Source organism: Eretmochelys imbricata, chromosome 6 (assembly GCF_965152235.1).
Source record: "Eretmochelys imbricata isolate rEreImb1 chromosome 6, rEreImb1.hap1, whole genome shotgun sequence".
NCBI classification, from domain to species: Eukaryota; Metazoa; Chordata; order Testudines; family Cheloniidae; genus Eretmochelys; species Eretmochelys imbricata.
In genome coordinates this window covers 80,342,765-80,365,814 of record NC_135577.1, presented here as the reverse complement: position 1 = coordinate 80,365,814, position 23,050 = coordinate 80,342,765, and the positions used below count along the sequence as shown (strand labels likewise).

At 38.7% G+C, this 23,050-nt stretch overlaps 1 protein-coding gene across 2 annotated transcripts in view; it reads left to right on the top strand.

The window, feature by feature from the left end:
- Positions 1-23,050, top strand: part of NOVA1 (NOVA alternative splicing regulator 1) — a 225,443-nt gene that overhangs the window by 162,727 nt on the left and 39,666 nt on the right. For both annotated transcript variants that reach the window (XM_077820320.1, XM_077820319.1), the window contains exon 3: positions 18,008-18,174. In XM_077820320.1, the coding sequence (XP_077676446.1) occupies positions 18,008-18,174 (167 nt within the window). The remainder of the gene's footprint in view (positions 1-18,007; positions 18,175-23,050) is intronic.

Here is a 23,050-nt window from a genome sequence, read left to right as displayed (position 1 = left end):
ATGGCTACACTTGCAGATGTAGAGCGCTTTGAGTTAAACCAGCCTTCGTAGAGCGCAGTAGGGAAAGCGCTGCAGTCTGTCCACACTGACAGCTTCAAGCACACTGCTGTGGCGACGTTTGCATCACTTGCAGCAGCATTGGGAGTGGTGCATTATGGGCAGCTATCCCAGCATGCAAGTGGCTGCAATGTGCTTTTCAAATGGGGGGGTTGTGGTGGAGTGTGACAGGGTGTATGTTGTGTGTATGTGAGGGGAGAGAGAGTATGGCAGCATGCTGTCTTGTAACTTCAGACAGCAGCAGATCCCCCTCATCCCCCCCCCACCTCTGTCTCTCACAGCATTCCACACTAATGGTTGCTTTGTCTCAGAGCAGATAAGCAGCCGACTGTCAGAAATGGAGCTTTCAAAGGGCATTTCCGCATTCCTGCAGCAATTCCAAACAATGACAAGAGTGGCCACTTGACTTAAGGGGATTATGGGACATTTCCGGAGGCTGATCAGAGCACACTAAAGCAACACCTCATTCACACTGGTGTTGCGGCACTCTAGTGAGGGCGCAGCAAACATTATTCCACTCGCCAAGGTGGAGTACTAGCAGCACTGTAGCTACGGAGTCAGAGCTCTCTATGTGCCTTGCCAGTGTGGACGGGAAGTGAGCTAGTGCGACCGGGACTCCTTTATTGCACTGTAACTTGCAATTGTATCCAAGCCCTTAGTATAGACACAAGCTAAGACAGACACAGAGAAAGGCGCCTTTAGTTAGTTAATACCTTATCTAATTCAATAGAGCCAGTTCACACCTTTCAGAAGCAAACCTGCCCCTCGTCCTTGGCTATGAATTGATCTCTTGTAGCAAATTGGTGTGGTTCCACTGTGAAGGGAATGGATTTGGGGATCACCGGGAAGAGATACACACCATCTCCATGACACAGAATTTAACTCTGTGGAATCATCTATACAGTACTGCACAGCAGGGATATGGAGGTAGGAGGTGAGGTTCTGCAATTATGCAGATTCATCAGATGGTCAAACTTACTTAGAGGTGCTCAAACAGGGGTGCCATTTAGGGAGGACTGCTGCCTCTCCTCCCACCCCCAAGTTTCAGACAGGAGGTGTGCTCCCAGGCAGAGCTCCTAACTACAGCACGGGCATTATTATGGAATGTGAGTTCTGCAGAGGAGAAATGCCGCTGGAGCAAAGTGTCAGTATTTTGTTTATAAACAGAAGCAGGGTGATCATACAGCAATTGTGGTCCAACCCTGTCTTCCAACACCCTACTGCAGTGTCTGCCAACAAGCCTGTGGCTCAAGAATTGGACGCCTCAGTCACCAAAGGACCCATAAAAAATAAAACCTGTGAAAGAGATCATCCTCCACCTAGAGGGATTGCCCACGATTAAGATAAGAAAGGGCTGGTAATTACCTGTAAAACAGGCATCCCTTGGCAGGAGGTTTGGGGGGGAGCTGTTGGAGAGAGAATGCAGGGGACTCGGAAGAAATGCAGCCAAGCCAAAGTTACACTCAGAAAAGAGGGAAATTTGAGGGGAATAGGTGAAAAGAAGGGGCCAAAACCCAGGGGAGGGAGAGCAGTGATATAGAGAGGTTCCCACTCTACCGGGGGTAATTATGTTGTCCCATCATCATTGTGTCTGAATGCCTCACAATGTCTAAATTTCTCCTGAATAAGATGGCTCAGATATTTAAGTATGAAGTATATAGTTATTGAGCACTTTTTAATATGTGAGTGGAAACACTGATGGCAATAGAAGTTTTACCTGATTAAGGACTAGAGGATTTGACTCTCCAACTTTCTTTCAAGACAAAGATTTGCCTAGAACTCCTGTGCCTGTTCCTTTCCTGCTTGCAGTGGCCCTGAGATTTTCTAATCTATTATTTGCAGTGGGGTAACACCCCTAGAGATCCCAGGCAGGTGCAATTTAAACTCACAGGGCCTTGCTCTAGTAGAATATTTCAAAAAGTTAAATGATCTTTTCCACGTTAATGAACTGCAAAAATGTGATAGAATAATAATGTAGATTTGTCTACAGTTTCTTCAATTGTTGTATTCAAGAGTTAGTAACAAAGTCAGAATATACATTAAAATTTTAGACGTAACCAGTGTCCCTTAAGTGACTTAGCCCAAGATGTGAGAACGTGTTACTATTAGAGCTGTGTGTGTCTAATATTTATTTAATTCTCTTTTTTATGTATAGGAATTAGTTACAGTGCTCCTATCAGCTAATTTCTAAGTTATCTGCAAAAAAAAAAAAAAAAAAAAAAAAAACAGAGTTTTCAGATGTCTAAGTAGCCCCTGGAATCATGGTTAAAGTTGCGTGTCTGTTCCGCCCCCCCCCCCCCCCAAATCTAAAATGGCATCCCTGTGCTCAAGAGACTATAGTAGCCATGGAATATTTCCTCTTCTTTAAAGTTCTCTGGAGGAAGGATTCCTATCTCTCTGCAGTCCTTTGAGGAGCTTTGCAGCACACAGCCTGCCTGGTTCTGCTGTACTATATTTTGGGGGACAAATGTATATATTTTACACCTCTATTGTTTCGCTGTCTGCAAATTCAGGAAGAACTCACTGCATTGGTTTACTTTGAGACCATATTCAGAAGATTAGTTAAATTCTGCAAAAATGGATGGATGTTTACCCCACTTGCCAATGAAAGTTTCCTAATTGCCATTGGATTTCTTCAGCCCTGTTTTAATGCACCATTTATTTATTTATTGTATTATAACTGCTTCATAATTTGGGCTGACATCCTGTACCTGAGATAATACCTTAATGCCCCTCAAAAGAAAGAATTTTTGCTGACAGACCATAACTTTTCCTTTGGACCTTTTGATTTCTATTAGGTGTATATCACTAATTCTTTTAAGAGTTCCTAACTGTATATTTGAATATGGAACCTACATATGACTTCTGTCTTTGATTGATTTTTTTTATATATATATATAAATAAATAAATAAAAATCAGGGTTCAGGAAGAATCAAAATGGTCTGTGTGTCCACTAGAGTTGGTGAAACTGACAAGTCAGTGAACTTCACTTAGAATACGTGAGTAATGATTACTCGTTACTGTACTTACACTCTAGGCTCTTAACCTGCTATCAGATTTGTGACAGTAGCACATGCAGAGCCCCATTGACTTTAGTGGGATTATAATCAGTGAAGCAGTGTGGGATACTGCCCAGATTTCCCAGAATGCAATAACATAAACATAAGTGCAACATGGTAAGTATGGACAGGCCATTTTGTTTGAAACATGGTTTTCCCAAGAATAATGCTGATGTGTGCATATGCTGTCCTATTCCCAGTAAATGTGATTGTCTTTCTACGAAAGGGGTTTAGAACCTAAAGGAAAATACAGAATCTTATGTCCCTAGGTTTTGAGGGTATCTGAAATTTTGGCAGCAAAACATGCAAACCATGGATAATCAGTGGGGACATTAAAAAGTAGAGTCTGTATTTGCCAAGGCCACCCTATCTTCCCTGATTATTGGAAAAGTAATGTTGTGTAGGAAACTGGAGACCTTAGAAAATAGCTGTAAAAGAAAAAAAATTTGAGTCCTTGGAATGAAAGAGTATGTAGCTCTCATGATATGTAAACAGTCGAAGTGCAGCTGTCACCTGATGTCAAAACTTGGGGGAAAGTTTCTCTTAGAAACAATTCTGCCTATGTAACGTTTTCTATACCTTCTCTGCTTTTTTATTGTGGATATTCACATGAAAAAAATAACATTTAAGAATTTATGTTCATCTGCTAGTGGATGTGGATTATTCTGACACTGTTGTATGGCGGGAAGTATCGTTCTGCCACTGGCACTCCAGCTCACCACCTTCAAGAATGGAGCATCTTACAAGCTGCCTTTACACTGCCAAGTCTAGTTCTAAGTCTAGCAGGGCCCTGGTATTATTATTATGGTGTACCTATTATTAATGATTAATTATTTAACATCTATATTGTGGTAGAAGACAGCCAGGTGGGGCCCCATTCTGCTAGGCACAGTACAAGCATCAAGAAAATGACAACTGCTCCAAAGAGCCTACAATCGAAAAAGTCAATAAATACCAAGTTAAAGAAACTACATGTGGGTCAAAGTAGGCTCCTGGGAAGACAAGGTAACAAAAATAATTAGCTAAGAATTGCACTGTCCTATCAAGAGCAGTAATCCCAACTAGCCACCTGCCTAACAGTTTCCTCTGATACTTTGGTCCCTGCCATTACTAAAATATGTGTATTAATTAGATGTGCTACCTTTCAAGAAAAAGCCAGCAGATTCCACACAAGAATGGGATAGGTGTGAGTTTAGCAGGAAGGACAATAATATGTGATGGCATATGATGTACCTGAAGGGAGATAGATATGAGAAAAAAGGAAGTTTTTAATATGGACCATGATTTGCTCCGTGTGTGTAAAGTACCTAGCAGAATGGGGCCTCAATCTTACTTTTGAGGCCTTTGGTAATCCCCAATGCAATAATACTGTACTCCCATTTAAATTTCAGTAGTGGGGTTTAGAACTTAGAATCATAGAATATCAGGGTTGGAAGGGACCTCAGGAGGTCATCTAGTCCAATCCCCTGCTCAAATCAGGACCAATTCCCAACTAAATCATCCCAGCCAGGACTTTGTCAAACCTGACTTAAAAAACCTCTAAGGAAGGAGATTCTACCACCTCCTTAGGTAATCCATTCCAGTGCTTCCCCACCCTCCTAGTGAAAAAGTTTTTCCTAATATCCAACCTAAACCTCCCCCAGTGCAACTTGAGACCATTACTCCTTGTTCTGTCAACTTCTGTACTTACAGAATTATTACTATACAACCTGTTCTGTTACTTAATCCCTAATTTAGATTACTAATCTGTGTCATCATTAATTATCTCCACTGTAGATAATTTTGATGTCACACAGCATTATGATTTAAATAGAAGAATAATCAAAAAGAGCTAGTAAATTCTTAAGAAACCACATTTTGATGCTCACTGACAATAAATAATTGCAAGAAAGAAAGAAAAAAAGAATCATAGGGCAAGAGGGAACCTCAAGCGGTCATCTAGTCCAGCCCACTGCTCTGAGGCAGAACCAAGTATATCTAGGCCATTGTTGATGGGTGTTCGTTTAACCTGTTCTTAAAAATTCCAATGAAAGGGATTCCACAACCTCCCTTGGAAGCCTATTCCAGTGTTTAACTAATTCTTAGTTAGAAAGTTTTTCCTAATATCTAACCTCAATCTCCCTTGCTACAGATTAAACCCATAACTTCTTGTCCAACCTTCAGTGGACATGGAGAACAATTGATTACTGTCCTGTTTTTAACAGCCCTTAACATACATATGTGCTAATAAAACATTGTAAAGATTTTAATGGTGATTACAGTAGGAGCATTTATAATTCCTCTTGAATTAGAATTACTGATCCAGCATTGCAATAGAGCTCATTTACCTGAAATCTGCACTTTGTTGCCTCAGAACAGACTAACTCAATAATGCCTTCAGTACGCTACTTTATTTCTTGTTCAGTTGGCTTGATCCAGATAGTTTCCAAAGCTTTGCACAGGCTTTCACACCTTGGAACCTGAGAAATACTTTTGTAGAGAATAACTCCCTTGGAGAATTGAGCTGTTATCACTCTAAATTACAAGATGTGTCAGGTCCTACAATTTTTAAAGTATTTTTTTCCTAATGTTTAAATGGGTGGGCTTTTTCCTTTAGTAATTGTATGAGTAGGAGGAACTATTAACAAATTTTCATATTACTGTAGCGTAGCATAAAAGTATAATTGCATACTGAACTCTTTCCATTAAAATTTTCTTAAGTGCTTTTGTTAATCTGAAAGTTCTTTCCAGATATCTTGAATATATATATATATATATATATATATATATATATATATATATTATTTTTCCTTGCTATGCAGTCATCCATTTTCAAGAGCAGGGTTAATTGTTTATTTTCCCCTGCAGATCTGCAGTATTCTACAGGAAGACTTGTGTGTACTGAACAAGAAGATTCATGTTTTTTGCATAAAGCCTGTCTTCACAAATTTCTATTTCTTGGAAGGGCGGGGGAGGAATTATAGCATCCTCTTTCCAAGAGCCTTCAAACTTTTAACTAAACTTGGATACTTGTCTTTTAGTAGTATTTATATATTTGTTTTTTTCCTATAGAGACTGTCCAGTTTGACCAATGTACATGGCAGAGGGGCATTGCTGGCACATGATGGCATATATCACATTGGTGGATGTGCAGGTGAACGAGCCTCTAATAGTGTGGCTGATGTGATTAGGCCCTATCCTTGCAACAAAGCCCATTGCCAACTGTGCCCACATATCTATTCAGGGGACACCATCACAGGGCCTAATAACATCAGCAATGCCCCTCTGCCATGTACATTGGTCAAACTGGACAGTCTCCACGTAAAAGAATAAATGGACACAAATCAGATGTCAAGAATTATAACATTCATAAACCAATCGGAGAACACTTCAATCTCTCTGATCACACGATTACAGGCATGAAAGTTGCTATATTACAACAAAAAAACTTCAAATCCAGACTCCAGCAAGAAACTGTTGAATTGGAATTCATTTGCAAATTGGATACAATTAACTTAGGCTTGAATAGAGTCTGGGAATGGCTAAGTCATTATGCAAGGTAACCTATTTCCCCTTGTTTTTTCCTACCCCCCCACCCCCGCCCCCGTTCCTCAGACGTTCTTGTTAAACCCTGGATTTGTGCTGGAAATGGCCCACCTTGATTATCATACATATTGTAAGGAGAGTGATCACTTTAGATAAGCTATTACCAACAGGAGAGTGGGGTGGGAGGAGGTATTTTTTCATGCTTTGTGTGTATATAAAAAGATCTTCTACACTTTCCACAGTATGCGTCCAGTGAAGTGAGCTGTAGCTCACGAAAGCTTATGCTCAAATAAATTGGTTAGTCTCTAAGGTGCCACAAGTACATAAAATTTAAATCACACACTCATCTAAGGTTTCCTACAAAAGTTTCTCACACATTCTCAATCACCCACCTTCCCATGGATGAGAGAGAAAATATGGGATTTGCAGCACTCCCTAAGAGTTAACAAACTTGAGTTACTATGAATCACAGCAAGAAGCAAATTTCAGAGATGTGGTCCCTAACGAAAAGCATCATTCCAGAATTCCCCTTTCTCTCAAATGTTTATCGACAACAGTTAAACAGAGAAATGGGGTTAAAATGTATCATTTTCCTGTATTTTCTTCAGGTGTTTTCAAAGTCTTTCTTTACCAGCCATTGCTTTATTATTATTTTATTCTTTGGAGACGTATGTTTCATCAACAATAACAAGTCTATTAATTCTTCTGATTATAAACATGAGAAATGACTGCCTAATTCAGCTGAGGGACTTGAATCTCTCAGGTGAATGCCCTAGCACTGGGCTATAGGCAGGGTGTCTCTGATTTTGACCAGAAATTCCATCCTGGATCTGAGAAACCTTTCTGACAAAAGTTTTGTCAAAACTGATAGAGGGGTGCAATGCCTGATTCAGAGTAGGTGTTGAAACCTGTGTTTACTGTATCCCAGGTGAGTGCCCCTAACCACTGAACTAGAGTCTGTTTCTCTTTCTCTCCATCCAGATTAATTATTTATACAAAGTGGAACAGCTACAGCCAAAGATATTGAAAAAGAGACTGAATCCCCAGCCTGGTGGTTAGGGCACTCACCTGAGATGTGGGAGACACAGATTCAGGTCAGACAGAATAAGGACTTTGTACCTGGGTCTCCCACGTTCCTGATGAGTGTCTTGGCTATTCTGAAGTCTCTCTCTCTTGTTTAGATCAGAAATTCCATTCTAGATCTGAAAACTTTATCAGTTAACCTGTATTTTTCTAATGAAGAGACATTCATAGAAAAGATCCCAATCAGCTCGAGTAACTACACTAAATATAGATCTGTAAATTCACATTAATGATGTGATCATGATGAACTACAGACTGTAACTCCAAAAGAAAAAAAAATACATACCAAGTCTTGACAGGTGCACTTTGGAGACTTTAAACCCAATGAGTTTCAAGATCAGAATTGTAGTTACTGGATCATAAAGTAAAAAGAAATTGCTGCGTTTGTATACGTATTTGCGAGAAGACTTAAATGCTTGACAGATTTGAGGTAGCCATCTTCTATTCCATTTAGTGAATTGCTTGTTTAATTGTGGAGACTTCGAATACTTCACAAATAATTTTGCTATATAGGAGTGATTATTTAACTCACTTATTTTTGAGGAAAATGTGTCATGATTCTGAATACTTGTGTATCATTTAAGTTAAGTCATGTTCAAAATTATCTTATTATATATTACAGAACCCCCATTCACTGAGTTTATTTAAAATATGAGTTTTTGAAGGGAGTTTCGGAAAGTGTGTGTGTAATGTAATCATATATAAATTAACTACTTTGTTGACCACCAAGAATCTGAATCACTACAAACACTTTCCTAATATTGATATTTCTACAGCTCTGACTCTGTGTGTGTATGTGTAGATGTGTGTACTCCAATAAATATGGGGGGGAGGGTGTATAAAATATACACACACAAACCATATTTATATATACACAGAGAGAGGTAGAAAATATCAATATTAGCATTTGGGATTTCAGGAAGAGAAAGAGCTATAGTTAAAACATAAAATGAGTATTTTATTACTTTCAGATAAAAGCGAGTGCATTTTACTTAACTAACTGTAACCCTTTTCTAAGGCCCCCGGTCAGCAAAGCACCCACATCAAGAAAAGAAAACATGCTCTTAAAATTTTAAATCAGACCAAACGTAACGTTTTCCTGTGGTGTAGGGGTCAGGGGGAGACATGAGGAAGATCCTCACCAATTTCATAACTTTTATTTTATTCATTTAAATTTGATGTCATAGACATTTTATGTAGCATCTCTGTATATTTTAAATACTTATTTGATGGTGGTTTGCCAGATCTGGACCTAAATCATTACAATGGTGCTAAAAACATTGTAATCGAATCATAGAAATGCAGGGCTGGAAGGGATTTTGAGAAGTCATCAAGTCTGACCCTCTATGCTGAGGCAGGGCCAAGTAAACCTAGACTGTCTCTGACAGGTGTTTATGCCTGTTTGCACATTTGTACTATATCTCCCCTTAAAATTGGTGTGTGCCTCTTAACTAATACTCACTTCATAATTAGAAATGTGCATTACTCCATACTCAAGTCAATTGTTCCCCTTAGGTACCAAAGAACCCCTTTACAAATATCATACACTCTATAATATTATTTGGTAGCAGAAAACATTTGTTTGACCTTATGTGTCCCATAGTACACTTGTCTTCTTTGTTTGGGTAGGTCCACGCTTACGGTGACATGTAGAATACAGACACAGTATGCCCAGCTAGCACAGTTGTAGATGGTGAGGCAGAGCTTAGGCAAGTACAATAGACTAGTGTGTCCTACATTCCGAACCCTTGGTATATCCCCTACATAGCTCTCTACACGGCCAAACAGTGCCTCCCCTGTCTGCACTCTTTTTAGCAATGTTGCATCCTGCGGCCTCTCTGCTTCCGGAGCCTTTCCCTGCCACAGTGAAAGACTCCAGCAGTGGGGAAAAGCTTTGCAGGCAGGAGGTTCTCTCAGCTCCCCATCTGCTAGAGCCATTCCTTGCTATAGCAAAAGGCTTTGGTAGTGGGGAGCTGCTGGGACCGTTTCCCACTACCTCCTTCTTGCCTGAGCCTTTCACTGCCTTGAGGAGCTATACCTGGTGAGTGTGGACACAGCCTGCCTTTTACTGTGGTGTGTAGCTACACATATCCTGCATGTCACAACAGATGTGGGGAAGTGTAGACAAGGTCTTCTAAAAAGAATCCCCCAGCTTTTCCCATTTTCTGTCTATGTGCCTTTTAATTGTTCTTCAATATAGAAATGATGAAAAAGAAAACATTCTTATATTTGTAAACTGAGGGTAGGTGCTCCTGATTTTGCCTGTAACACCCATTAATGTGTCAACTTGAACTTCTGTTGTAATGTATAAACTTCAAGAGGAGGATACATTCCCTCTTCCAGTTCCTTTTGCTTGACAAAGCCATCAGGAGATGTTCATAAGAGGATGTTTATGACTATCTTGTTGAGAAGCATAGCCAACACAATCTAAATTATAGTATATTCCAATTATAGAATAATCCTAGTTTCACATAACTGCATTTGGAGGATGGGGAGATCCCTACTATGAGCATCAAACATTTCTAATATAGAAATAATATCCCAACCAGTAGCTTTTCCACATTTTCACTGATACTGTAATAGTTTTGTCATGGAAACTGAAGTTTTCTGATTATTTGTGCATGAATAGTGTGACATTCCCCTCTGGCGTTGGCTGGATCGGTGATCTGCTAGGTCACTCCAATCCTCGACTGTGGGAGCCAGGCTTACCCTGCTCTGCTGTGATAACCCCCCATTCCTGGGCTGTTCGCACACAGCCTCTGGCATGGAAGCTGTTCCTTGGATTGTGCCACTGAACAACACTAGCCAATATCTCTGGTCCCAGACACAACCCTAGGAACCTCCATCTTGCAGTGTCCAGTTATGCCTGCTGGATGCTGCAAACTTATATGAGTTCATCAGTTTAACAAAGAAATTGATATGTACCAGGCTTGTATCCCAAGGGGAGTCTCTGACGCTTCAAACCAAATGCACTGCTTCAGGTAGAATAAACAGTTTTATTAACTACAAAAATAGATTTTATGTGATTATAAGTCAAAGCACAACAAGTCAGATTTGGTCAACTGAAATAAAAGCAAAATGCAGTCTAAGCTGAGCTTAACACTTTCAGTGCCCTTACAAACTTAGATGCGTCTCACCACAGGCTGGCTGGTTACCTTTCAGCCAGGCTCTCTCCTTTGATCAGCACTTCAGTCGCTTGGTGGTGATGTCTGTAGATGGAAGCGGAAGAGAGAGGTAGAGCATGACAAACGTCTCTCCCTTTTATCATGTCCTTTCTTCCCTCTTGGCTTCCCTCCCCCCCTTCAGTGTTAGGTGAGCATTACCTCATCGCAGTCCCAACTGACCAAAGGAAGGGGGGTGATTCACCCGAGAGACCAACGGATCCTTTGTTGTTGCCTAGGCCAGTGTCCTTTGTTCCTATGAGGCTGGGCTGGGTTTGTCCCATACATGCACTGATCAGGTGTGAACTGCCCCTTTGATTCTGGAGAGTTTTTGCCTGGGCTTGCTTTAAGCCAATAGAACACATTCTCAGTCTCATAACTATATACACGAAATTACAACCTATAACATTACTATAACAATGATTGCTATAACATTACTATAACAACGATGCTCAGTGCATCGTGAGCCTTCCAAAGATACCTGACATGACAAACTTTGCATTAGATACAACACAATCATATAACGATGAACATGGGGGTGCTGGGTGTTCCCCCAAGGTACAGAACATCATAATAGCTACACTCAGCTTCTTCTATTTCTTTAAAAGATGTATAGCATAGGTGTATAGTGTGATTCCCAGGCCTGGTTTCCAGACTGGGAGGCCTGTGGAGGCCAGGGAGTTTAGAGGGATACCTCTGGGACATGAGGTGGAAAAAAGTCCTCTAACGATTAAAAATAAAAATGATATGCCACTAAGAACTCTGAGTTGCAATATCTGGTTGTTTCAAAAAAATTGAAATAAATGCTTGCCAGCTGAAGATTGTTAGTAGCACCACTATATTTTAAGTACATATACATGATGTACTTACTTGAATAACTATACCTACATCCACAAGTAATTATATGGCAGAGACTTTTCACTTTGGCATAGTTCTGTGAACCTGAGTTCCTATTTTGTCCACAACTTGTGCAAGGATGTTTATGGCTGAGGCAATTCAGAAGTTTTAATCCAGCTACATCAGATTCACAATCCATAGATATTCAGATCGTGAGTTAAAAGAAAAAAACCTATGGAGCTTTTGCGACTGCTGCAGCTATGATATGCCAAGTAAGAAGCTAAAAATAAATCCGCCAATGAAAAAATTTCAGATTAGCTTTAATTTTGTTCAAATTTTAACTCCTGTGGGCTTTTTCCTTTTCTGTGTCATCAAAGAAACTGACAGGTTACACTGGCAAAATTCAGGGAGATGAAGATGTATTGGAATCACCACATATGGTGATGTATTATGCTTTTCTGATTTTCAAATGCCCTTTAAAATGAATATAACAGCACCATGAGAAATGTGTAGGATCCTATGAATGCCTGGAGATTCTTTAATAAATGTACATTGCACTTCCCAAAGCCTCTAGGTCATGTTTCAGGAAGGTATTTAAACACATGAATACTTTAAAGTGTGTGAGTGTTCTGACTACAGTGGAACTACTCGTGCTTAAAATTATGCACATAGTTAAGTACCCGGCTTGATGAGAGCCAGTATTTAAAAGTTTGAATAACTTTTTTCAAAAGCACCTAAATCATTTAACAACATTAAGTCCTATTGAAAGTCAAGCCTAAATCACTTTGGCACTCTGGAAATTTTACACTAGTTCCAATGGAATTAACTGTAGCCGTAAAATGAGTTAAAAAAATCTGAATTTCTAGTAAAAATTGTCTTTTGTTAAAGGGTTATAACTTGTCTTTAAAATTCTCTTCAGCTCAAAGACTTTCATACAATTTTGCTATCCAGGAATAATTCCCGAGGAATAAAAATTACATTTTATTTAAAATATTTTTAAAAAAAAATGTATAAAAATAAAATAAAGTAATTTCAAGTTCTTTACTTTGGACTGTTTCTTCCTCGTGGTTTATTAGAGTTCAAACCAAAATTATGTTAGTTTAAAAACCAGCTAATACATAATACCTTTTTCTTCATCAATATGAAATTTTAATTTCATATGCAAATTGACTGTTTCATACTCAAACCAGAAGAACTTATAAATTTTGTTGGCACAACTGAGACATGGTCAAAATGTATTCCTTAATTTTTTATAGTCATTTAAAATTTTATTTAGTAAGCATTATAACAGTACTTTCTGTTGTACATTATATTTTATCTTTTGTACTTCACATTCCACATACAAAATATAGACACTACATATTCACAGATTGCATTTGTTTTTGTGCACCAGCATCCAAATGCAATCAAAACTAACTCTTGGGGGAAAAAAAAGATTTCCTATGAATGTTGAGTCCTTTTTTATTTCCTCAGGAAAAAATGAAGAGTGAGCTGGTCTTTGCTTGCAGCAACACTTTTTCACTTCTACAGCAGCATATGTAAACTGCTAGTTTTCAGATTTGTTCTCTGTATTTTTTTTTCGTTTTTTTTTAACAGGGATATTGATCGCAAACATCAGTGAAGGGCATATTTTAGTAACTGTTACTTCAAAAAGAATGTAACGTGTGACCCCTTTATTCATTCATTCTTCCATTTTTTTAAATGACAAAACTGTTGTCATCCTGCATATATGGCACTTTGTAAGTTTATAAGCAAAATAAAATATACAGTAGATTAAGTATGATAGTTCGCATAAATAATTGACACAAATTTATAAATCATATATATTAATGAATATTCGTGTGTGTAAATATGCGAGTATGCTGTGCTTATTCAGGAATTTTATAACTTTGTTTTAAGCAGTAGTTTTAAAATTAGAGTTGTGCTACAAAGATGTAACTTCAGACTATGCAAAATGAGTATCAAATATTGTGTGTATAAATGACTGAGCTTTTAACAGCAAAAAGGGAGTGGTTGCTACAACTAGAAATGATAAATAATCTGGCAGTTTACATTAGACACTAATGGAACCTAAAAGCTTTTAAAATGACAAAAATCTCACCAACTTTGGTGATTCATAATAGGATCGTTTTTGTTACACAGGTTGGTCATATAGTTGACAGTTTTCTCCTTGTGTGACTCTCTCCTATAAATTATTGTACTGTGTTATCTGAGAGAAAAGCCATTATAGTTGCATGGAAGAATAAAACAACATTTCTTCTAAGGATTAAAAGCAATTTCCAACAGGAAATGTGTACTCTCCCTACACTCGCTCCTTTTTCTTTTTTTCTAGTAGTTTCAGTGGAAGTCCCATAATTTAATCCTCAAAGAAAAGTACCACTATTGTGAACTATCTCAAAACTGTATTATACTGTGTGAAATTTATTTTTACACAATTGTATTTCTTCATGGTACAGTGATTTCCATTTCCTCTATATTGGTTTATACATACTAAAATGTAGTAAAGCTGGTCTGGTGTATAACGGGATTTGTATTGTATTAAATTATAGTTCCTAAAACAACACAGATTGCAGAATCCTCTTTAGACATTCAGTGCTAAATCTAATGAAATTTCTGTTTAGCTTTGACTGCTTCCCTTTCCACTGTTTTGACAGTAGTTATCCCTGTAAGTGCTCTCCATATCAGGCTCCAGTAGCTTGAATGTAACCTGATCTGTGTTTTGTATAAATGTGTTGTCTGCTGACCTAAAGAAGAACACTTGCATCAGCTACATTGATCAATCCACATCACTTCCCATCATTTAGTAGACAATTAATACTGCAATGTAAAGACTCCCCAGAGCACTTGTTTAGAGCTGGATCGCTTTACAGAGGAACCACAAGAGCTGTGCACAAGCAGAGGAGCGGGGAGGGAAAGCTAACTAGAAAAAAGAGAAGCATAAGAAAACTACGTATACTGGCCAAATTAATTTGCATTTCACTTGTCAGGCTTCCATCCTGATAATTTTGAAATTGCATTGGTTTCTACTTTAAATGCTTTTGGAAAAATTCCATTTTTGTAGATTGTGCCTGGGTTTAGTTTAAAAAAAATTTTTTTTAAAGGTGCTTTATTGAAAAGACAACAAAATAATACTGGGGCACATCCATGTACGTAATCCCTGAAAAATATGCACTCCATTGTTACGAGCATATAGCTTGATGTTTGAAAAGTATTGCCATTTTATAATTAATCTTATGGGTTGTGAACCTGGCATCTTTCAAAAACACTGATTTTACATGTTTTAGTCTTTATTTTATTTTGTTAAGAAAATATTTCAGTAGAGGAGATATGGGTTGGTTGTTTTGATGTCTGTCTTTGTTGTAGGCCAAACACACGATTCTGAACTAAGGAGTTGGCTGAATTGTTTCTAAGAGTATTTGTAATTTTTAAGTTTGCACATGAATTCTGTTACAGAGTGGGGCTCTTAAAGCTTGTACTTGTAAACCTTTAGAGCTTTGCATTTCATCTTCAGAGATCATCATAAGAAATCAAATGAAAAGAATTTTCTAATGAAGGGTAAGATGGTTGCTTGCCCATGCAGGGGAGAAAGGGAGTGTAAGTTGCCCCCTTCATGTCCCTTACAGGCTTCCCATGTTACTATGCAAGGTGGAGAACAGCCATCACACCTCTTCCCCCTTTCAAAGCAGGTAGATTGATAGGGGCAGGGAATGAGCGAATCAAGACTTGTAGGGGAAGTAAACTGCTACTGACATAGACCAGTAGCAAATTACTTCTCCCCAGTGCTCAGCACAACTACACATTGCCCATTGCTCAGGGCAAAATATACAATTATGATATAGCCCACAGTGATTTCAGAGTATTTCAGAATTCACTGTAAACATGTTAGTGCTCGCTCGCTATATCACTCAATTTCATTCAACATTTATTTGGGGTAGAGTGGCTGGATTTTTCAACAAAGCATTTTCAGGCTCTGAACTTTGTTTGTGATCCACACCAGTGATCCCTGAGCTAGGAAGTGTTATTTACTCCTTCTTATTACACAAGAACTAATTAAAATGACCTGGCAGCAGGTTTAAAACAGACAAAAGGAAGTATTTCTTAACACAATGCACAGTCAACCTATGGAACTCTTTGCCAGGGGATGTTGTGAAGGCTAAGACTATAATAGAGTTCAAAAAAGAACTAGATAAGTTCATGGAGGATAGGTTCATCAATGGCTATTAGCCAGGATGGGCAGGGATGGTGTCCCTAGCCTTTGTCTGCCGGAAGCTGAGAATGAGCAACAGGGGATGGATCCACTTAATGATTACCTGTTCTGTTCATTCTCTCTGAAGCACCTGGCATTGGCAACTGTCAGAAGACAGGATACTGGGCTAGATGGACCTTTGGTCTGACCCCGTATGGCCATCTTGTGTTCTTATGTAGGATGTGTTCTTATGAGACGTAGAAATACATTTTTCTAAGTGAGATGTCAATTGCTGTTATGCACCATTTTAGTCCATATTATTTTTGTCCTCTGTAATCTGAAAGTAAAATGTATCCTGATGTTGTGAGCAGGGATCTGTATTTGAGATTCCTCTAAGCTGTAGTGTCCTCTTGTTTTTAGGGGGCATGTTAGTCCCACCACAGCTAATGTTGCAATACAATTTCCTCTTAATGGGACTTTTCTATCTTTCTAGTCCTGTTCTGACTTAAAGCTGGTCAGGCAGGTCATCCACATGGAATTTTAAGTCAACAAAGATGAGTGTGGATGATTGTGATGCAAGGAAGAGGGAGAGCCTGGAATTGAATTTGAGGATGGGTGGGTGTGTGATAGATAAGTGCAACATAGCTGGAGATTGGAAAGAAGACATGGACAAAGAGCTGTTCATGGGAGGAGAAAGAGTGAGGAGGGAGTGACAGGTGGGGTTGGAAGTGACAAAAGCTATAGAGGAGAAGCCCAATGCCTCTTTCACAGTCTCTGGAAGATGACTCAGGGTGAGTAATGGATCTAAGGGCTGTTTTGCTTAAGGCAAGAAGAACACAAAAGACTTATGTACAGAATCGGCTATGTGATTTATTTTAAAAAAACCTGTTACTCTGATGTACAGAATAAATACGTACACTGTCAGGTGGACACTGGACTTTCTGAGTATATCCTTCCTGGAATTCATAGCACTGTCTTATTTGATGAACAAGAGCACAAGTGAACTGTAGCTCACGAAAGCTTATGCTCAAATAAATTTGTTAGTCTCTAAGGTGCCACAAGTCCTCCTTTTCTTTTTGCGGATACAGACTAACATGGCTGCTACTCTGAAAAGAGCACAAGGGTCATTCTGGAGTCTAGATCTCGAACGTGGCAAGTTCAACGTGAGCCGTCTAAGCCAGAAGAACTCAAACTGTGGTCTGTAGTGAGCTGGATAATTATATGATGCTGGCTTTTATCGTTTCCAGCTGCTAAATCACATTAGAAGACAGATGAAACTACATTAACTATTTTCCTTATGTTGTTTTTGTGTATGTAGTAAGAAACTGTTGTAGTTGTTACAGGGATCTGGTATGTATGACATGAGTGGGATGGAAAGTGGACTGGATAGTGAAGAATGAGAGAGAAATTGGTCTTGAAAATAATCTCCATGTTAAGTTGCAGTCCACAGTCTGAAAAGGTTTAAAACTGATGGGCTAAACCAATATATTTTCTATCCAGGTTACTGATCACAGAAATATTTTAAATGTTGATCTTTAGTTTTGCACGTGGTTATATTAATGCTTGTAATAGTTATATTTTAATAGCATATTTTAGCATAACCCAACACCAGGCCTGAATGGCAAATACTGTGAATCCAGTTCAGTTGTCTCATTCTTGCTCTTCTTTTCCATCTGAACTGAGACATTATTTCTTTAATTTTTACTTACAATACTGTATGCACAGTTTTTTATTCACTTTAAAAGTAACTGTAGTTATGTCTAAGCCATATCTGGGCAAGGACCTAGCCAATATTGGCTAGCGTGTACATAGATATACGAGCAATAAAAATAGAAGCTATGCAAAATCATTTTTAGATCATCTTGGACAATAATTACAACGTTACCATTTGAAATTATCTTTCCATTTGTACACTTACTGTGGCAGGCGGGTAAGGGAATTTTTAAATGTTACACGGCTGCTACTCTGAAACCTCTCATAATACTTAGTTATTAGTTTTCAGTAATAAATCAAAACAGGGTTTTTTTGAGGTGTTGATGAGTCAATGAGCAAGTGCCTAAGATAAGAATTTATCTAAATAAGGGTCTTCTCTGTACAGGTACTACAGAGCGAGTGTGTTTGATCCAGGGAACAGTTGAAGCACTGAATGCGGTTCATGGCTTCATTGCTGAAAAGATTCGTGAAATGCCTCAAAATGTGGCCAAGACAGAACCAGTCAGCATTCTGCAGCCCCAGACCACTGTTAATCCAGACCGCATCAAACAAGTGAGTTTTTGGTTGGGAAAACACAGGCACATCAGCTGCTTAGAGTTAATTTCTTTTATAAAGAGTCTTAAATGTTTAACATGTAAAGGGTTTACATTAAATGTGTTTTAGGAGAATGTCAGTGGTTTTATTTTTCTCTACGAATTTTTTTATCTCCTTTTGCTTATAGTTCTGTTCTATATTCAGTTTTTCCTCATCAGTATTTATACATAATATCTTATAAATTCAAACACCATTATATGATATGTATCCTTCATATGCTTCTTTTCTTTATTGTTTCAGGGAACACATTTTTCTGTTTTATTTGAGATTTAAAATATGGGCCTCTCTGTAAATCATTAAGATTTATTACAGTTCAGGAAAAATGGATCCAACAAATATCCTCACTCTTGTGTTGCAAAATAAATTATTTTTGAATTATTGTTTGGGTCATATTATGTACATTGAAAAGACCTACATCATAAAGCTGATGCTTGCAAATGTAAAGATTTTTTGTTGTAGGTATTTTCAACTATTTTAATCTATGCAATTTTTATCATCCTTGCATAAAGCTTGTATTGGCTTATCTTCAAGTATTACTACGTTTTGTGTAACTGTAAGGTAGTCACATACAAGGTATAATGATCCAAGAGTCTTCTTTTATTGAGTCACATTTTCCAAGAACATTTGAAACTGAGAAAAACATATCCACTAACAAGGCTCAAACACAATGATTTAGGTAGCTTTAAATTTATAATTTGTTTGGTATGTTACTTCTGGAGGAGGAGAGAGGAAAATTAAACGAACAGGCATTCAGAGGGAAGTTTCTTCTATCTTGTACTATATATTCTTGTTATATTAAGAATATGATGCGGTCGTATACAGTAGTTCACATTAGCTAAGTGTAATGACGTTATCTTTTTATTTATTCTGTGTACATTGTGTTTGTGTGTATGTGTGCACCCACATATACACATGCAGAGTGTGTGTATGATGGTGTGGTATATTATAAAAGCTTTATTAGCATGAGTTTGGGATGGCCGCATTACTCCAGAATGATGAAACCACTAGTTATTCCTGCAAGCCATTTCAAATGACTGCTGCTAAATACCACAACTTCATTTATTCTGTATATGCTACATATTTTACATAAAAATATTTTGAAATGCTGTAGAGAGTTAACAAAAAAACATAAAGTACTGTTTTACATATAACTTCCCCTGTAAAGTCAGGTGTCTTAGTTACCAGGAGTGCAACTGAAAATAATAACTATAATAGACTTTTAAATAGCTTTACTGCATATTTACACTTTTAAGTCCCATGATCTAACAAGGCTAGAAGCAATCAATATGATCATGAGATACTGGACCATAAACGTGGCAGTGGTACAGAATTAAATTCTGCCTCTCCTGCACCCCAGACGAGTGTAAGTTTTTTTTGGTTTTGCCTTTTTTCCCCACTGTTTTTTTTATTTCTTATCTGTGGGAAAAGAAGGAAACACCTCTCTGGAGGTTGATTTGAAAATATGGCAGCTGTTTGAAGCAGCTCAAATGTTTGGAATGTTAAAAATAAGTGCATGGGAGATGGATTAATAGGCAGAGTTGCAGATCAGGAAGTCAAACTCCTGATAAATACAATGTATAATGTATCTGGTCCTACAATTTCTGACATGATTCCACATTTTATAAATTTATAACATAAGGATAGTAGCATCACATATGAAGTGTGGGTGGGTGGGTGTAAAATGTGTGTGTACACAGATACATTTGTGTATCTATGTATTACAGTTACAGTCAAAGTTAAATTATGATTTCCAACTTTTCTTTTATAGCAAATAACACCTTTGCATGATAAATCCCTAAACTACAAATATTGGCTCATAAATCTAAATTACTAATGTACATGTTATTATTCACCAAGGTGTGTGATCCTCACACATTTGTTCATAGATAAAATTTGGAATAAAGTAATCCATTCTCTGAAGTAGAAATATTTTTTATCTAAAGAATAGGTAAAACCCATGCTTAACAAATTTATAAAGGTTATGTAACATTAACATAACAGGCAAGTGTGAACTAGAACTCTGATGTCATTACAGAGTTTGGAAACAAACGGGCTACAACTTTATTGAACCAACCATAATAAGTCAAAACATAAACTATAAAAGCTTTGTGCAGATGATCCTTATAAATTATTCTTATTATAATTGATTTGTACAAACCTCTGTATGCCTCCCATTCCCATAATACGTGGGTGCATTTTACATGGCTTATATGTAAAAATATTACAGGTTTAGGCCCTAAATATCCCAGGAAGCCTCCACGCCCCAATACAGTGTAACCTGCTTATACAGGGCAGGGATGAAGAAAAGTTTGTAGGCTTAATGCTTGGAATTGCAGAGCTGAGAGTTAGAAAAACACTTGAATAAAAAAACCACACAGCCAATATGGTTTTCTGAATGTAGCCTGTCTCCCCACCCTCAAGCCTCACTTATATAGGCTTGTTTTCTCAAGTTTTCAGACAAATTGCAGGTGGTGTGGTGGGTTCAGAGAGGAGGTCCCTTGAGCAGTTGGACTCTAAGCTGTTTAGAGCTTTGTGGATGGTATTGAATATCTTGAATTTCGCCTGAAAAGTGACTGACCTCTTTTGTAGAGTCTGAACATCGGTGTGATATGTTCTTGCCAGTCCACCTGGTTCAGAAGATGTACTGTTGCTTTCTGCACTTGCTGAGCTTCCAAGCACCTTTCCCAGTTATTTCCAGGTAGCAAGTGTTGCTGTAGCTTATCCAGGAGGCACTAAAATTGCTGATGGCAATTGTAGGCTCTGAATAAAGGAGGGAAGAATGAAGTCCTTTGGCCAGCCAAAGATGAAAAACGGTATTTCAAGTTTCTCTTGTTGTCTGGAAATCCAGGCCAAGTTGTTAAAAACATAGGACCCTAAAATTAATTCAGTACTTACAATGGCAGCTACTGAATATTCAACCCATTTGAAAAAGGGATCTTGTTTAGCAGCCTAATTGTGGGTGCCAAACTTTGGGCTTCTGTTTTTGAAAATCTTTGCCCCAGAGTCTGTTACCAAAATGATTAAACCTGAATGCCTAAACACAGGCTCTTAAATACATATTTATTTTCCTAAATAAAACTGAAGTCAGTGGGAGATACTGGGGCTCGTCATCTTTGAAAAAAGTCTACTTTTGTTTTGGTTCCTAAATACGGATTTAGGAACCTGACTTTAGGCACCCAGGTTTGAAAATGTCAACCTAAGTCCAGAAGTGCCATTCTGATAATATCTGGGCAGACTCCTTCAAGTCGTGGAGTAATTGTAGACATTGCCTATTCCTTAAAAAGATTCTCCCTGTCAATCAGCATCACTACCTTTTATTATCCATATACATCTTCAGCCAACTGACTGTCATCCAGGTCCCCATATCTGCAGACAATGAGAATGTATGGAAATAATTCCATCTTGGTCAAACGAGAAATATAAATATAGAGCTAAGTGTTATCAGAGAATCATAGGGTTAGAAGGGACCTCAAACAGAGGCTCTGACTTCCCCAGGTCCCGGGGGGTGCTCGACCCCCGCTCCACCCCATGCCCTGCCCCCACTCCACCCCTTTCCCCAAGCCCTCACCTGCCCAGCTTCTTCCTGTCCCTGCCCCGTTCTGGCCCCTTCTCCCACCTCTTCCTGCCACCACTCCTCCCCCTCCACCACAGCACCTCCTGCACGCTGCTGAACAGCTGATCACAGCAGGCAGGAGCGCTGGGAGGGAGAGGGAGGAGCTGCTCCCCAGGGCTGCTGGTGGGTGCTGAGCACCCACAGAGTTGGCATCTCTGTCTGCAAGGGTCATGTAGTCATGCCAAGATACAGGATTTGTTGTATCTAAACCATCTAAGACAATCTGTGTGTGGCACTGATGATTGCAGACAACCCCACCTCAAGACCTATCTATAGTGTCTCATAATCTCTGAACAAGAAGACAAGATTGGCCTTGTGTGACTTCACAGCTGAGATACCTTAAGAAGGAAGAAGAATCAACGATCTACCATCCTCTTGGATCTTCCTGTATGAATAGAACGACTTTAAAGCTGTGCTTCCAACCCTTGCCAGATCTAGCAGTATTTGAAAGCACATTTGATCTTTGTTCGTTGCTCTGAGAAGATCATTGACTGTTAAGGCTAATAGCATTTCTATGCCATATCTAGGTCTGAAACCTGACATTCTCAAAATTAGAAGATGCCAGATGCGGTTGGTGTTGGCCCCCACTACACTCATAATGATTTTTCTTTTAAAAGATTTACTCTTGTTGTTGTTACAGAATTAGGCACCTGGCAAAAGCTGGCAGGAACATCAGTGTCAAGAAATGGTTACTTAAGCAGACACATCACAAAATCTCATCCCATGTTTTTATATGCATCTTGAGTGTCTCCGTGCTCACTTAGGCAGTAGTGTAAACATAGCTTATGTTGGTATAACTTATGTCACTCACGGGTGTCAAAAACCAACCTTCTGAGTGACATAAATTACAGACACAAGCGCTCATATGCACATGCTACGGTGACAGAAGAGCTTCTCCTGCTGACATAGCTTCTGCTGCTTGTGGAGCTGATTTTATTATGCCAATGGGAGAGCTCTCTCCCATCGTCCTAGAGCATCATCTCCAGACACACTGCAGCAGCACAGCTGCATTGGTACAACTGCGCCACTGCAGCACGGTACGTATAGACATGGCCTTACTCTGTTTTATTGGAATATCCAAGGGGGACATGGGTGAGGAAGCAGGGCTAGATCTTACTATTTTCCTCCATTATTATAACAGGTTGTGGGGCAGGTGCAGGAGGAGAATGCTAACTCCTGCTTTTTTACTTTATTCTCGTCCTCCCCCCCCTCCCCCCCCCA